General features: G+C 43.9%; 1 protein-coding gene across 1 annotated transcript; it reads left to right on the forward strand.

The window, feature by feature from the left end:
* Positions 1-3,931: 3,931 nt before the first annotated feature.
* sh2d7 (SH2 domain containing 7) lies at positions 3,932-9,240 on the forward strand. Its single transcript, XM_048257706.1, has 8 exons — positions 3,932-4,011; positions 4,384-4,523; positions 5,394-5,557; positions 6,103-6,192; positions 6,915-7,080; positions 7,350-7,529; positions 7,795-8,556; positions 8,843-9,240. The coding sequence occupies exons 1-8, from the start codon at positions 3,969-3,971 to the stop codon at positions 8,885-8,887; spliced, it is 1,590 nt and encodes a 529-aa protein (XP_048113663.1). The 5' UTR covers positions 3,932-3,968; the 3' UTR covers positions 8,888-9,240.
* Positions 9,241-16,970: the final 7,730 nt, after the last annotated feature.

Consider the following 16,970-nt stretch of genomic DNA (forward strand, 5'->3'; position numbering starts at 1 on the left):
GCAGACCATTACAAAAACGCTATCCGGTTTTTCCATTTTCATATTTTCGTCAATCGAAATAATCCTATAATAAATTAGCCTAATTAATAGGTCGTTGATCAAAAGCTACAAAGTGTATGTTAGCCTAGTTGTTTAATTACAATTAGAGAAATAATGGCGAATGGGCAATTAGGAATAGTAGTAGGCTAGCTAGGCTTAAAAAAAAAATAGACTAGAAATTGTTTATGAAAGTCATTGTTTTTCTAAACGTGACCACCAGAGGGAGCAACGTTACGACTTTTTTCAATCATCTTAGTGCCTGTGGTGGGAATTCGTGCTTCTAAAAAAGAGGCCCAATGGATGGATGCATGACTGCTACGTGCGTAGCCCACAGTGCTCCTTATCCATTCTTACTTAGAACGTTATTGGCTGTGCACTTTCAGAGCCTAAATCAACCTGCAATCGTCATCTTGAAAAAGCAGATTAGGCCTATGATGTGATCCCATTCTTTGTAAACTGCACCGAAATTAAACAAAACAATTTCTATTTTATTTCGGCTGACAACCACTGGGTGCGCACAGTTTATTTTTCATGCTTCACATAATTAAGCCTATTAATTACTTTGCACGTTTATGAAGGACTCGACTGAATGGACATTATATCTAATCTAGTCTACCAGTGGATTCCTGCAATTTCAGGGGGGAACCCTGAAGTTATAGTCAGGAAATCCGCAGAAGCAACGTGTAGGCTATTTAATTGGCCATGTCATGTACCTTCAAGGTCTGGGTGAAAGTGCTCTGAGTTTCTTGTTAAATGCTGTGTGACTTGTGTGTGCATGCTGTGTGACTTGTGTGTGCATGCTGTGTGGTAGGCCACACAAATCCTAATGTAAACATTTCTTCTCCTCAGAATCAGGGTGCTGTGATACAAATATTTAATACAAAAGTGGTTACAGCCACTTACCATAGCATCACAGGCTATAAAAACCTATGTGAGAGGAACTAGTGTAGGGGCCTACACACACCCTTTTTCACTTCCCCCTCCACATTTATCAAATTCCTATGTAATTTCACAAATTTCAATTAATTTAGTATCAACTGAATTCAATCACACAAAAAACACACAAGCATACAGTAGCCTAGTGTTGCTCTTGTTCCTCCAAAACAGAACAAAACATTGCTTGGTATGTTGCCATAGTTGCAGCACGTGTTGTTTGCAAGAGATGTTACACCTTTTCTGAGGGAAGCACTTTGGTTTCCTGAACCACAGCTGCAAAACATGACGACATTCTTTGCTCAGCGTATGGTATTGTACCTGTTCACTGTCTATTGGATGATAAACACAGTATATACCAGTAAGTCAGTTACATGCAGTTACAGCTGCGAAAGACTTAGTGAGCCTACACTATGAAAAGTCTCAATTTTCAATCAGTCTTTTTAAAAAACAAACAAAACAAATCCACAGAGATACTTTATGATAAATCTGAGATTGTGTATGATAAGTTCTGATGTTCCAGAGACACTTCAAGATACGCCCTTTTAAAAGGTCACAGTATTTAAAGATGTCCCTGAAACTAATGACGGTTAAATTCTCTTCTTCAGGCATGAGACAGTATGCTGCAAAAGGAAAAACAGGACAGGCAATATGTCTGGTCACAGCTTTTGTGTTTGTCTCTCTATTGCCTTAGATATTTGTTTGACTGTTAGAATTCTGTGGTGTGGTGAATAGTGTCTGGTCGACAGTGATCAGACATTCGGTCCTCTGACCTTTGGAAATGTCAACCGTTCTGGGCTAGACAGATCGCCCATACAGTCTCTCAAATGAAAGATCACTCCACCTAGTCCTTGACACAAGCGGAACACTTCAGTTACACTCAAAGAAAGTTGTAACTGTAGTTTGCACAAGGTTAGAGAGATGATGAACAGGTACAAAGTAGCATACAATGAATTTCATATTGAACTTTTATTGAGTGCACGACATACCATTACAGTGTCACAATCTTAACCATAATACAATAAAAAACAACAACAAAAAAACATGCACATTTGATCGGGGGCTAGAATAAATGTGCATGTACCTGTCTGATTTTCCTGAGGTGGGATGGTGGATGAAGTCGGCTGTATTTCGTCTGCTGTGAAGCTTTTCTGAAGCCTTGTTATATATCAGAATGAATTGGTCACATGCAGGTTTTAATAACAAGTGTAAAGACTCAAAATTACACAAATAATGTAGGGGTCCCCTGAATAGTTGACCTTGACTTTGAGTTATATCCTGCCATACTCTGACCTAAGATTTGTGTTATTTTGTTCAAATATTTCACAAATAAGGTAATAGCATTATATAATATCATGTGAACAGGTAATGTCTGGTTTCCATAATTTGTTAAGTATGAAAGGTATAAATATGTGTAACTGTTCTGTTGATGCCTAACTGGGCTTATTTTTTGAGGTGAAAGAGCAGTGAGACAAATGTAATGAAGCCTACTGGTTTAAAAAGCTCTATCTGTCTTTAGCTTGTATGCAACTTAATGAGGATGTTTTGTCGCACATTTCAGTAATGACTCAGTAGGAATACACACTCACATAAAACAATTATTAACTCTTTCCAACATGTCAAAGTCTAATAATAATAATAAAAAAACAGAAACCAGATTGAGCAATAGTACAGTATGATGACACATTTAATCTTTCTGAGGGGTTAGTGAAAACCCCCCAGTTTGTTTGATCGATAGGTCCTTTGGAGTCCACTGGGCTGGTGAGTGACTCCTAGCCTCCTCTGTTGTGAGAGACTCACTGAATCACCAAAGCAGTGACAAGTCAGTTGTCCCACGCCCAGAGAGAGGAGCAACATGGGTGGATGTCAGACCACACTTACTGAGAGAGAGGCGTGTGTGAGTTTGCGCAACCATCTCTTTCTCAGGCAGGCTTTAGATTGGGGTGTACACTCAGTACACTTCATCATGGGTATTATGGGTTCTTTCTTTCCCAGTGTAAAGCGTCTATTTGGAAATGTTTGAGAATGGAAGCTGGGATCTCAACTACGACTCAGACTTTTCTAATAGGTACACTTGAATGGGAAATTATGTTACCTGGAAGGAGTTCTTCATCATAAAGAACCTTTCATCGACCTACCATCAGAGGTCTACAAAATAGCCATAATTTCATCCCTTTTGTATATCTGAACTTTAGAATGTGGATGGGCAGATAGGAAGGGCTTATACCAGACCGCAATACACCCAGCTGATTGTCACATTAGTAATAATTATCATGAAACCACAACTTCCTACATTTTCCTGTCATGAAATATGTGCGATTAGTACATAAAATATGTACAACACAGACAGTGCTCTAACAAAGCACTTCAGTCTAGAGTGTGTGACCTTACAGATGTCACAGGGCAGCCGTATGCATGGTAAACCTGAATGATCTGCATGCTCAGGCCTTTTCCAGTGATGGGAGGAAAGAGGTGATTCATGTCTCCATGTTCTAGACTGAAGCACGGAGCATCATGCAGCTGGCGTCTGCCTCTTCCTATAGCCAATGAGGCTTCCTTTCAAGTAAATCATCTTCTTCTCTTAACCGCCACTGCACACACACACACGCTCTCTCTCTGTCTCTCTCCCTCTCTCTCTCTCTCTCTGTGTGTGTGTGTGCAGAAGAAACCACATTTTTTCTCTCTCTCATTCGCTCTCTTTCTTTCCTTTGCCAGTTACTTTCCATTTGTTCGCAGGAAACTCTACTGGGGTGGAAGCCCTCTGTACACTGTTTTCTCTTTTTTTTCTACATACACACACACACACACACATACTACTCTTTTGCGCAACACACACCCTGATTTTTCCGAGTGTGTGTGGAAGAAGGTGTCATGTAAATGCCATCTGTGTATATCAGCAATGTTAAGTGTCTCCACACCCTCAGAACGCCTTTGCCTCTTACACAGCTCTCCTGCTCGTGAGCCGGAGGACAGTGTGCACTAAAGGTGTGAGAAAGATGAGACTCAGGTCAAAACACTCCCAGCAGAGCTCCCCAACAGGTATGTCCAGGCAAAAGATAAGAAGATTTCTCAAAGTTTCTCAAAGAGTACAGTGGATTATTTATGGTCATATTGCTGGAATATTATTAGACAAAATTTAGGTCATCATTTTTCTTTGCATTTTCGATTTTTTTTTTTGATAATCTAGAAAATGGAATCTTTATAAATATGTGTGTAAATATTTGTAAACAAAATTGACAAATCAAACCACTGTATATCAGAAGTTATTTGATTTCAATGAGACTGTTGAAAACATGGTAAAACACATACTGAGTATGCTGTATAAAATATCAAGCAAATTGTGTAGTTCAGACAATGTCAAGGCGTAAACGTTGAATGTATAATCTTTATTGTGTGTGCGTGTTCCTTCAGACACTCCATGGTACTTTGGGATTGGTTCTAGACCGCTGAAGTCCTGTTCTCCCCACAGCTACCTCCCAGTGAAGAGATCGATGAATCCTGTGTGGCCCAAAGCGCACCGCTTCCACACCCGTCTAATGTTTCGCCTCAAGGTGAGCTACCTGTCCTCTCTGATACTCACAGTGCAACAGATACAGTAGGAAGAAATAGAGTAGCTTACAGTAGCACCTAGATGACATTGTTCTGTGACTTGATAGCACATTTCATTCACAGAGGCAATTCACTGGTCCTAGCACAACCAGAACTGCAGGTTCGAGTCCCAGTATACAGTGTAAAAGTTATCTTTAGTTGCTTTACATAAACACATGTGGTAAAATCAAACATAAAGTTAAACAAACCAAGATGTTCTCAAAAACGATTTACTTTGATATGTACTATATCTTTCTATTGTTGACTTTATATGCTATATGGACAAAACAGACTCCCCAAAAGAGATATAGAATACCACTTTGCATTTGTTGGTGTAAGTGCCATTATCACCACATGTTTTCCTGTCTACATCATATTCTGGAGCGTTGAACATTTAAATGTGACCAGCTATTTTTCTACTTTCACTGTGACGTGACCTACAGTATATGTCAATGGTGTGTCGCTGAGATCAGCATACCTCAGTACCTGCTGAGAATAAACCCTGCATTTACATAAACCACCGCTCTGCTTCCCTGCCCAAGTCCCAGGTAGTGATAGTAAAATATGGCCAGCCACCACGGACTCTGCTCAGAGAAGATAAACTAGAACAATGGTAGTTTTGAGCGGGCTGCGCTGACTGCCTTACGTGGCTGGAACATAGGCAAATCAGGTCGTCACATAGGCTCGGCATCACCCCACCCCCACCATCACTGTTAGAGTGACGTGAGAGCTTCTGTGGATGTGCCAACCTGCTGAGCCAACCCTTTGAATCATTGCTCAACTCCTCTCCTGTGTCTGCTGTTCTCTCTCCGTTGCGTCTGTCCGCTCTGCAGGATCGGATGAAGATGGAGAAGGGCCGGGGAGCGGAGGGGGAGGTCGCGAGCGGCGAGGGCACACTGCGGGAGCTCGCCCTGAAGTGGTTCACCGAGACCCAGGCGCCGCTCATCCTCCATGAGGGCAACTTCCCTGCATGGTTCCAGGGATTCATCACCAGAAAGTAAGCTGACCGCACCTCACAGAGGCCTTTCAGAACTTAACTAAACTGTTTGTAGTAAGAAAGCAAAGTATGTCTAAAGGTAATTGGCATCATGATGGTGTTTCTTAGTTGACGTTTCTTGAATTATACTGTATATGTCGGATATCCACTTGTTTATCCAAAATGAAACAAGTTAAGTTATCGGTATAATGGAGAGTTTCGCAGAGAGAAATATCTACCCTGTTTTGTTTAAAATAATTCTGTAAACAAAAGGCACAAATCTAAACTGACATGTTTTTCCTCACCTTATTTACTTTAAACATGTTAAAGAGAAAATGTCTTAGGGTCTAAGTAAGTGAGTGAACATTGTATTGTAAATAGAGTACATTCCACTGGCCCAGTTTACTATTTGAAAGAAACCTAATTCATTCAAGAACATTCCTGTCTTAAGCGGTTGGCACTGAAGGGCCGTAGGCATACAGTATACTTCCATTTTAAACAAATAGGCCTGTGTCAGTCGCTTTGCTTTTGGGAAGTTTCATTTCCATGATATTTTTTTTACTCAGGGATGCAGAGGATCATTTGAGAGATAAGGAGCTCGGCTGTTTCCTCATCCGACTCAGCGACAAAGCAGTTGGCTACATCCTCTCCTACAAGTGAGTCACTGACACATTCTGGAATATACTTTACATACTCTAAAATCATGTATGTGTGTATGTGTGTGTGTGTGTGTGTGTGTGTGTGTGTGTGTGTGTGTGTGTGTGTGTGTGTGTGTGTGTGTGTGTGTGTGTGTGTGCGTGTAACTGCTTTTCAAAGTACAGAGATATTTGATACTTGCCATTAGCATTTCAATTTAGTATGTTTTTAAATCAAACTTGCATCATCATAGACATACATTTACCCAAAGACCAAACATGTACAGTATGCCCATACACAAGCAAGCATGTTCTCACATGCACTTCAACCATCTAACTCTAACTAGTGAACACGTGTTTGCACCAGAAGCCTTGACCACTGTTGCCATTTACAGACTTGAGACTCAGAGATACACAACAGTTTAACAACCCTAACCCTACATCAAAGCCAGTTAACACATGTTTGTACCAGACACTGAGACTGCAGTCACCATTTTGTAATTAACCAGAACAAACCAGGCCAGTTTAGAGTCTCAAGACACACCGAGATGCACAACCTCTAACCCTATCACCTGACAGCGATGTATGCAATGGCAACCAGGGGGGTCATGCTCTGAGGATACATAGAGTTTAGTCAGTACAAAGCAAGTACACAATGAGTGGGTTTCCACCACCAATATGTTCCATTTACCTCACCTCTCTCTGCTGAATCCTAGCCCTAAATTAAGAACTTTTGTTACCAGGGGTCGAGACCGCTGCCGCCACTTTGTCATCAACCAAAACAAAACGGGCCAGTTCATTGTAACGGGGGACACGGAGATGCACAACACTCTAACCAGCCTGGTGGAGTACTACCAACAGAGTCCCATCGAGCCCTTTGGAGAGTACCTCACCCGCTCCTGCTTTCAGGTGAGCACTCCTCACTGAGAGGTGATCAAACGAGAATCTGAGTTTGTTCAGAGATACGAACCATAAATATAGGTGGAGTGTGTGTGTGTGTGTGTGTGTGTGTGTGTGTGTGTGTGTGTGTGTGTGTGTGTGTGTGTGTGTGTGTGATAGAACCTGTTTTGTGTATGATTGTCCAAAGATAAGCCAACCATGAATATTAGGTGAAGAGAGACTTATAATTCTAATGGGTTGGTAATATGTATGTGTGTGTGTGTGTGTTATCAAAACAGTCCTCCAGTGAGGAGCTGTATGACGTGATCCAGAACGACTCGAAGAAGAAGACAGGGGTTAGTGTGCAGGCCATGAAGAGCATGTGGGATCAGCGCAGTCTGAGTTCAACTGACGGAGAGAGCCTGCCTGCCTTACCCCCGAAGAGCAACCGCAGAGAGAGACCACAGCCTGCCTCACAGGTCAGACACACATCCACAAACGTTTTTATATGGGCTCATCATTTTCATATTGGCCATGTGCCAATCAATGTGCACTAACCAAAACTAGTAAAATCATAGAACTTGGGACATGAATTTTTAAATTGTTGATGTATTGCTTTATCAGATAAGGCAAAACATTTATACCTCTGCTTGGTGTTCACACACGCCACACTGCCACCTCAAAAGAATATTATTTACTGTTTCTGCTTTATCCCTGAGTCTGATCAAGTTGTATTCTATACAGGCTTTGCCTCCAGTGCCAAGAAGAGGCCTCCCCTCAAAGACAGCGTCTCTGGAGGGCCCCAGCCCCTCTCAGGAGCCGGACAGGGTCCTGTACGCACGTCTGGAGCAGCCGCGAGCCACCGAGAGAGAGCCGCCCCTCGCACCAGCCGGGGGTCACATTCACAGAGGTCGCCGGGGACCCTGGAGGACGAGCGCAGAGCAGGGACTCCTCATAGGGGAGCGTGGGCGAACGCCAGCCCCACCTCCAGTGCCGCCACTGCTGCTGCCGCTGGGCCCGGTGTCGTGTACACAGAGCTCAGTCTCATGGAGTGCCGCAGCCGCTCCCTGCCGCTGCTGGATGAGGCGGGAGCAGATAGCCACTCCTACCGGCTGGGCGTGGCATCTACCAGCCCGCCAAGTGTGTCCCCGGGTCAGCCGCGCCGCGCCGGGCACACCCTCTCGCTCCTGGACACGAGGCCCGCGGGACCGGCCGTTGCCCAGCAGCAACAGCCTGGAGAAGCTGAATGGACCCCAGCTGTATCATCTGGCTGGGAGACCTCCAAGCAGCAGAGGCAGTCACAGGATGGCAGAGCTGGACGACAGGGCACAGGAGAGCGATACAACATATGCAGAGGTGCCCCATGATTCCATCCCCAGACGCTTCATGCACAACACGTATGAGCAGATCCCCGAGCACAAGGCTCAGGCCTGGGAAGAGGACCAACGAACTCTGGGAAACACATATGAGTCCCTGGAGGACCTGAGGACCAACGCTGCTTCAAAGGTCAGTTCACAGAGTACTCTAGAAAAGGGTTAAGCTATTTTTATCCAACATTACAAAAATATCTCGTTAGTTTATTTTCATATTATAGTAGAACCAAATGCTGTAATTCTGTATCTATTTAAGGATATTCCATAAACTGTGTCAGCTCATGCTCCTTTGATGATTTTATGATGCAACTAAGCTGTAGATTCAAATTTTTTGTTTTGTTTTTCTTTTCAAAGGCTGTATCCTATGAACCATTAACCTAAACCAAGTAATGATTGACTTTCCTGTGCTTCCTGTTCAGGGTGATAAATGGAGATGGCCATTTCCGGACCACTGGAAGAAATAGTGACGCTGTAGAGGGAACCAAACACACTGAATTAGTGACCATACTGAACTGTTAAAGGTGAACTCAGTGGCAGTCCTCTATCATCTCTGCCAATCAGGTCCACAAAGGCAACACTACAGGAAATCACTAACACAGGCACACACATAAGATAACACCACTAGAATTAGTTCACCATAAAATAAAATAAAAACTCTAGGGGTTCATTCCTTTTACATTGTAGTTTGACAAACTTTGAGTGCTGGGCACACATTTGTTGTTATATACAAGTTCTCTGTAAATTATTAGGATTTACTCTAAGCAAATGCATTTTTTTATGTTGTCTGGACTATCTGTGTTTGCAATGTTTATGTTTTGTGGCATTATTATACATGTGAATATTTATTTATTAAAAATGTTTTAAAACAAATTTGTGGTTAGCGTGATGTTATTAAACACCTTGTTCAATCTTTGGTTTTATCTTGAGCCTAAAAACTGAGGCCATCACAGAACCCATTGTGCACTTGAGGTTGTATTGAGGTGTGTTGTCGTCTCAATGACCAGTGAGGGGAGTTGAGAGATTGACGCGAGAAGGAACTCGACACCAGCTCACAGCCATTTGTTCACTGTCTCCCACGCCACCCATCTCCTCCACCGCCATTATCCGTGTAGAGGCAGAGCGGCAGCGGACTGAGCCGGTGTGATAAATCTCTCAGTGGATGAGACAATCGTTCAAGACGGAGGAGATGCGGTGGGGCGTGGGAGGTGTGTGTGTGAGTGTGTGTGTGTGTGTGTGTGTGAGGGGGAATCCATCAGACTACCTGAAGCGGAGAGCCCAGTTAGGCATGTCACAGGGGGAAAAATCACCGGCCGCCACAGAGATGAATGGGGCTGGGCTCTTGAAGGCCGTCGCTCTTCCGGTGAGAGAGAGAGAGAGAGAGAGTGGAGGAAAAGTGGAAATAGGTGCTGTTTGATCACAGCCTTGACAGCATAGCGTTTCACTGCACACAAATTATGCAGGTAAATGTGAATAGCCTCAGTGGCGATTGTTTTGTAGGTTGTGTCAGTTGCGAGAGGACTGAAGATAACCTGGCGGAGAGATTTTGAGCTGATGGTGGAAACGTTGCAGCAGTTTGCTGAAATCTTCCGATGGTGGAAGCTCTTTCCATAGCAGTGGTCTAAAAAAAGACCTGTGAAACCTGTTGCCTCTCCCCCGTGTGACTAAAGCAAGTGCAGTTGTGATGATGATGAAGGTCATGTGACATGGCCTCTTTTTGTATCACTCGTGTTGCCCAACACCAACCACTCCTCACCTTGCCATGCCATGTTCCAACACACACACAAACACACACACACACACAGGGATGTTGCAACTCAATGTGTTTTCACATGTCTGTCATGGGCCCTTGACCTTCACATGGAGCCCCCTTCATTAGCAATGAACATTGTTATTAATCCTCCTGGCACTGAGGGATGGCAGGCTGTTAAGGTTTACGGACCTGTAAATTGTCTTACCTGAATTTAACAACCAGCATCTGTGGTGCTGCAGCATTGGTCAGGTCTCTTCGGTAGCCTCCACTGCAACCCCACCCCCTCAAATTCCCCTCCAACACACACACACACACACACACACACACACACACACATGCTCACATACACCTTCCCCAGCTGTCATCTAACTAGTCATCTCTTCATCTCAGAGACCATCAAATCTCGACCATGACGCCGAGACGTGATGAGACAAGATGGACAGGACACACAGGCTGGCCTGACCGAATGAGATTCTGAATGAGAGTCTCATAAGTGCAGTGAGGAGAAGAAGGAGCTGCTGGATCTTTGACCTCATTGGTTGGTTACACAGTTCTCTGGGGATTCCTAGAGAGGTAATATAAGGGGTGCACAAACATCCATAAGACAGCAAGGATTTTTATATAGTAGTGTAAGGAGTAATGTAGCCTAGAAATCTAGACGCACCCTAGCGGCAGCAAATGTAATCTGCAGCCAGGGTAGTCTAGCAACTCTCCATTGGCTTGCGAGCTGGAAAAATGAAACTTCTATCAGGCCAGTCACATCGTGTATAGAGTCTGCAACGATTGATCAACTAGCCAACTAGCTTCGCTGGTGGAAAAATGCATGGGACTCATGAGTTGTAGCGCTATCCTATTGCGTGCAGAGAAAATTTGAAAGACAACCGTTTATCCCACCCCTCGGATTGAGCACTGCCAATGGTAAGTTTCCAGACCCTACATCTTGATGTGGGTCTGGCTTGTCAGGCTAGGAGTAATGCATAGAGTTGACTAATAATGTAGAAAATCCTTTATGAGGTTTAAAGAAGACAGATCGGTTCTCAGAAAGGGAAACATTAACCCTAACCCTAAAATATGATAAAAAGTCAAAATATTGCCAAATATTTTTGACAACAAGACACATATTAAACAGTGAAAACAGTTTACTTGGAATTCTATTTCATGCTAACTGAAGTTTTCATTTTCATTTAACATACAGTACCTCAGTAAGAGGACAGATCACAGTGGAAGGAAATTAGCTTCCAGTGGCTTTCTCCCTTTCGATGATATTTTGACTGTGTGAATCGAGTCAGTCAACACACTGATCGATCAGAGGACAACGGGTCAAGAGGAGATGTCATAGCTTAGCTGACACCGTGGATGTGTTGCAGATGCTGCCACAAAACTTTTATTGAAGTCCCGTCAGCAGGGCTGGTGATTCAGTCAACAGCTAAAGAGCTCAGTCAGCACTTACTGACATATGAGCACATGACTGTGAGAGGTGGGCTGCACATATGGAGACACAGGGCCACCAAACATAAAACACTTATGGTAATACAGAGAACGACACACCAATGGAGAAGTTAGCTGTAGTGGGTATATACTGTGATATAGTCTAGTTAGCTGTAGTGCGTATACTGTGATATAGTCTAGTTAGCTGTAGTGGGTATACTGTGATGTAGTCTAGTTAGCTGTAGTGGGTATACTGTGATGTAGTCTAGTTAGCTGTAGTGGGTATACTGTGATGTAGTCTGTAGTGGGTATACTGTGATGTAGTCTAATTAGATACTGTCATCAACCCCAAATGTTAATACCCATCCTTGCCTATTTAAGTATACTGAGATGGTGATGCTTTTTAAGTGGGTATACTGCGTCCTGCGTATCACATAGACTACACCACTGGTACCAACTCAGTATTATGTGATACTAGCTAGGTCTGACCAGACAATCTGAGGGAACTTTCTTTCTTTTCATTTTTTTCTTTCTTTCTTTATGGTTTGGGGATCTTGTCTTTGTACTTGTATAAACTACTTTCAGGTTTAGCCCCCTAAATATGAGCAACATCTAATTTACATCTAATAGACAAATAAAAGGTTTAGGCATTCCGTAACTGTATGTAATGTCTTTTTGTAGATGTAATGTCATTAATGAGTAAAAGTTTGGGTGTTGCGAATATGCAGGAGAAGCAGGAGAACACATGGTGCAGGGCACTGACTGACTGCATACTCAGGTAGGTGAATAGAGTGCCCTCTGTTGGACAGAGAATGACATGGACCTGCAGACTGGAGTTTTAGATCAGTCTCACTGCTTCTCCTGCATATTCGCAATGGATTTATGCAGGAAATCATATCAATCCATTTCCTTTATTAAAAATGCTCAAATATCTGCATCTACAATGGACGCAAGCAAAAAACACATTCACATATTTACTGGGAAAAATGACATTCTGCCCATTTGGCCTTGGCTCAGAGGGTTTGGCCCGACTATGGGGAACCTCTGTAATCCAATTTGGCCCCGTGAACTCATCTTGGCCCGGTTGTAGCAGAGATGAAGTCTATGGATTTACCTTGTGTGTGTGTGTGTTTGGGGGGATTGATGTAAACACTAAATTAAAGAGTAGACTTGAACCAGTGCCCACATTCATATCCACTTTGTTGGTACAGCCTTGAGGGGCCCTCTGAAACATTAGTCTCCATACAGCCAATTTGCTTTGCCAAGGCTGGTCACTTCAAGAGAGTCTGGACGAGGAACTAATCAGAAACTATCATGTCACTGTTGTAAATATTGGCATTTTTGTCAGGAATGCAGAGATTAAGTAAACATGATAAAATGACCACAAAAACTACATCATAAAAAAGAAAACACTGTTGTTGCCACACACACACGTACACACACACACAAACACAGGATGAAAGGGGGAAATCCTTCCCATAATTCACGCCCAGACAGATATTTATGTCGTCCTTTCTGTCTCCCTGAGCAGGCTACACTATATGATTTGCACACCTATGCAAGAACTCAAGAGACAGAACTGGTGTCTGACGAGCTCTCCATGTGAAAAGTGCACAATAAAGATGTCAGCTGTGACTGGTCTTTTATTTGTGGGGTGTCGCACTCATAAATTAGAGAGCAGTCACAACAGCAGCATCAGAGATGGCAGATTAAAGCAAATAAGACAGGTGCGAGAGCAGCGGCAGCAGCAGACCTGATCGGACACAGAAATGCACCATAACCGACTGTAGGTTTGAGTGTGTATGTGTGTGTGTGTACACGTGTGCATGTGTGTGTGTGTGTGTTTGTCCGTGCATGTCTGTGCATGTGTGTGTTTGTCCGTGTATGTCTGTGTGCGCGTGGGTGTGTGTGTGTGTTTGTCCGTGCCTGTCTGTGCATGTGTGTGTGTGTGTATCTGCTGAGGACAGCGAAGAGCTCCTGTGTGGGCAGGATGCTGCTCTGACATTAACACAGAGTGACAGGCGAGGTGGGCGGAGGTGGAGACTGGGGCGGGGTTATGTAAACGCACTGAGGAAAAGCACAGCGAGACAGATGAGGGGCTGGTAAACAGACACACTGTCTCCTGTTTCCCTGTGTTTTTCGCTTTTGGCCGTGAGACTAATGGCTACACAGCTGCTCCAATGGCCCCTTTTCTGACAAGTCCCAAACACCTCACCTCGCTTCCCCAGAGCCAAACAAAGCCAGTAATAGGGCGTTAAACAAATTACCCAGACAGGTAGAAAATAAACATCCGGAAGATTCCACCACAGGGGACTGCAGAGTGCCCCTTGTGTGTGTGTATGTGTGTGTGTGTGTGTGTTGTGTGTGTGTGTGTATCTTTCTGTTGGCTCCATTTATCTGAGAGTGTTATCGAACTGCTCCTAAAGTGATTGGGATTATCTGCACTGCTCATACTGTAAGGGCCCGAGTCTGGTGAGGCCACCCCAGGAGGTCTGGATCCAAAAGAGAGAGGGAGAGAGAGAGAGAGAGAGAAAGAGAGAGACAGAGATAGAGAGAAAGCAGCAATGCTGTTGGCTTCTGGCAGGCTGTTGTGTAGGAGTGGGTTGGTGAGTGGATGGTGCTATTCAACTAACAAAAGAGCACTGAGATGGCAGTGGGTGGTGGTAGCAAATAATGCTTGCAGTTACCCTCTAAGGGCCGTATGCTATTTATCCTCACTGAGAAATGCTATGTTGGGGAGGCGCTAGTTACCCTTACCGAATAACAGTATTCTAGAGAGGGGGCGGAGGGTGATGCTAGTTACCTTCACAGAGGAGTAGTGGGCTGGTGAGGTTGTGGGTGGGAGGTAGGTAGACGCCGATGGCTCTGCTGAATCACCCAGGGGAAGTGGGAATCGATAGCGTAATGGCTACTTTACAGCCCTGCAGTGGCGGCTGGAGGAGGCTATATCAGCTGGAACAGAAGCTGCCCTAAGGGGGTTTAATTCAGCAGCTGCTCGCCAACCCCCCCACCATCGCTCAGTCCGAGAACATAATTAATGAAGGCCATCATCAGCCAGCACCCCCCGCCTCGATTTTCTCTCCCTCTCTCTCTTTTTAAGGCCACTCTCATAAAGGGATCTGGAGCTAGCAGGATGAGAAATTAACAGCCTATTATCATAAGAGGCTGCCTGGCCTAATGACTGTGCTGCACTGGCGCAAAGCTTCAAATGCTGTCTTCTTTTCTTTTTGTGTGCGTGTGTGTGTGTGTGTGTGTGTGTGTGTGTGTGTGTGTGTGTGTGTGTGAAGATGGGGGGCTTTCTCTGGGGAGTACCACTGCTAAAAAAAATCTTACACATATCCACATCCATTTGACGGTTTTGGGCAGAACTGTGTCTTTAGGGACTGATTTATCTGTTCGGAGCTGCTCTGCAAGCGGCAAAATTAGTCAAAAGATTTACTTTTCTGTGAAAAAATCGTGAGCCATGTCTAAATGTCCCTTAAATATATGGGTCTAAATGTCCCATAAATATACACTAACTCCTCTGATTCCCTGACACAAACTCCACACACAAACATACATACACACAGAGAGAGAGAGAGACAGAGAGGAAGAGAGAGAGAGAGCAAACATAGACACATACACACATGCAAATGACACACAGAAACACAAATATACACACGCGCACGCACACACACACACATATGTGCGCACGCACATATACACACACACACTTACAGAACCAGTGCACAAACTCCCCCCTCCCCATTCATCACCTATGACATCATGGTATGGCGATGCCTTTAAACACCCCCACCACCCCCCACCCTCCCCAAGCACTTTCCTCTGAATGAACCTCTCACCCAAACACTGTCCCTTCCAGCAGCACAGTCTGAAGCTGCTCCATGAATCATCACACAACTAATATGGCCAAGGACGCCTCTCTTAGCATCTCCGGCGGGAGATTTACCAGCCCGGGCGCGCACCACTAGCGTGGCCCCGGTGCTGAATGCTGAGGCAGCGTGCTCCTAACGATCTCATTCTGCTTAAAAAGTCATTACAGGTTATACGACAGGATGTGCTCAGACGTAATCACTTTTCCATCTTTATGGGGAGGACTCTCCCTCTTCCTCCTCCTCTTCTTCCTCTTCTGCGTGAGCTGCAGGGACGAGAGGATGAGCAGGGAGCAGATCAGGATGGACTCCCCCTGGCTTTAAAGGCTCCTGTCCAGGGCCTGGTCTGTGGTCAGTAGAGCGATTGCCTGAGATTCTATTTCCCTTATTTCGCTCCTACCAATTATCCCAGTGCCCACTTATTTTCAAGTTACCACTCAACTTAAAGTCTTGGGTTGCACTTTACTTGACAGTATCAACATAAGAGTGACATGACACTGTCATGAACGTGTCATAAACAAGTCATAAACATTTATGACATAACGCTTCTGTTATTAAGTGATTGGGTTAGGTTTAGGTTTAAGGTTAGGGTTAGGGATAGGATAGGGATAGGATTAGGGTTAGGGTTAGGATTAGGGTTAGAGGTTAGGGTTAGGATTAATGTGTTCATGACAGTGTCATGTCACTCTTATGTCGATACTGTCAAGTTAAGTGTTACCAAGTCTTGTTTACCCACCATTGTCAGATGTTATCTACAAAAAAACACTGGCTGAGTTCTAGAAAGACCTAGGAAATCCTGGTCACAATTCCCTTATGGCACTGTAAAAAAGGAGATATTCAGACTATTATTTTATTAAGTCAATATGTTTAGATTCATTCACCATGGTGTGAAGACATTGGGCTCTGAAAGGTTCCTTGAGATGAAGTCACTTGTTAATTATGCTGTATAAATAAATGGGCCTAGAACTGACTTAAGTCTTTAATTATATGACTGGGAGAGTAGTAACCAGCAAAGATGTCAACACTGAAAAAATACAGGTCTTCCTTTTTAACTTTCCTGCATGTATTTTGAAAAATATTTGAACTCAATAGAAAGAAGAGAATGAATGGAAGTGCGTACAGGCTTCTTTCATCCCTTCCAAACATAGCAGTCACAAACATATTCTACTCTAGCCCATTTACTCCTAAAATGCCTGCTAAAAACGCCTATAGAATCCTATGGCATTCTAGACTAAATAACCTTATTTCCTGAGGGTTTTCTGAAAACATACTAAAAATTGTCAACGTCTACCAAAATGTAATATCTAAGCCTCTGTAGCACCTAGAAACATGAAATAAAAAGCATGCTGCGCTACGCAGCATCCAGCGGGAGAGTCAATGTTGCGCTATGCAGCATCCGGCGGGAGATAGAATGTTGCGTCATGCAGCATCCAGCGCGAATGGGTTAAAGCAGAGATTTGCTCACTCACTCAGGAAAACACTGCTCCAAGAATGAGA

Source organism: Alosa alosa, chromosome 11 (assembly GCF_017589495.1).
Source record: "Alosa alosa isolate M-15738 ecotype Scorff River chromosome 11, AALO_Geno_1.1, whole genome shotgun sequence".
NCBI classification, from domain to species: Eukaryota; Metazoa; Chordata; class Actinopteri; order Clupeiformes; family Clupeidae; genus Alosa; species Alosa alosa.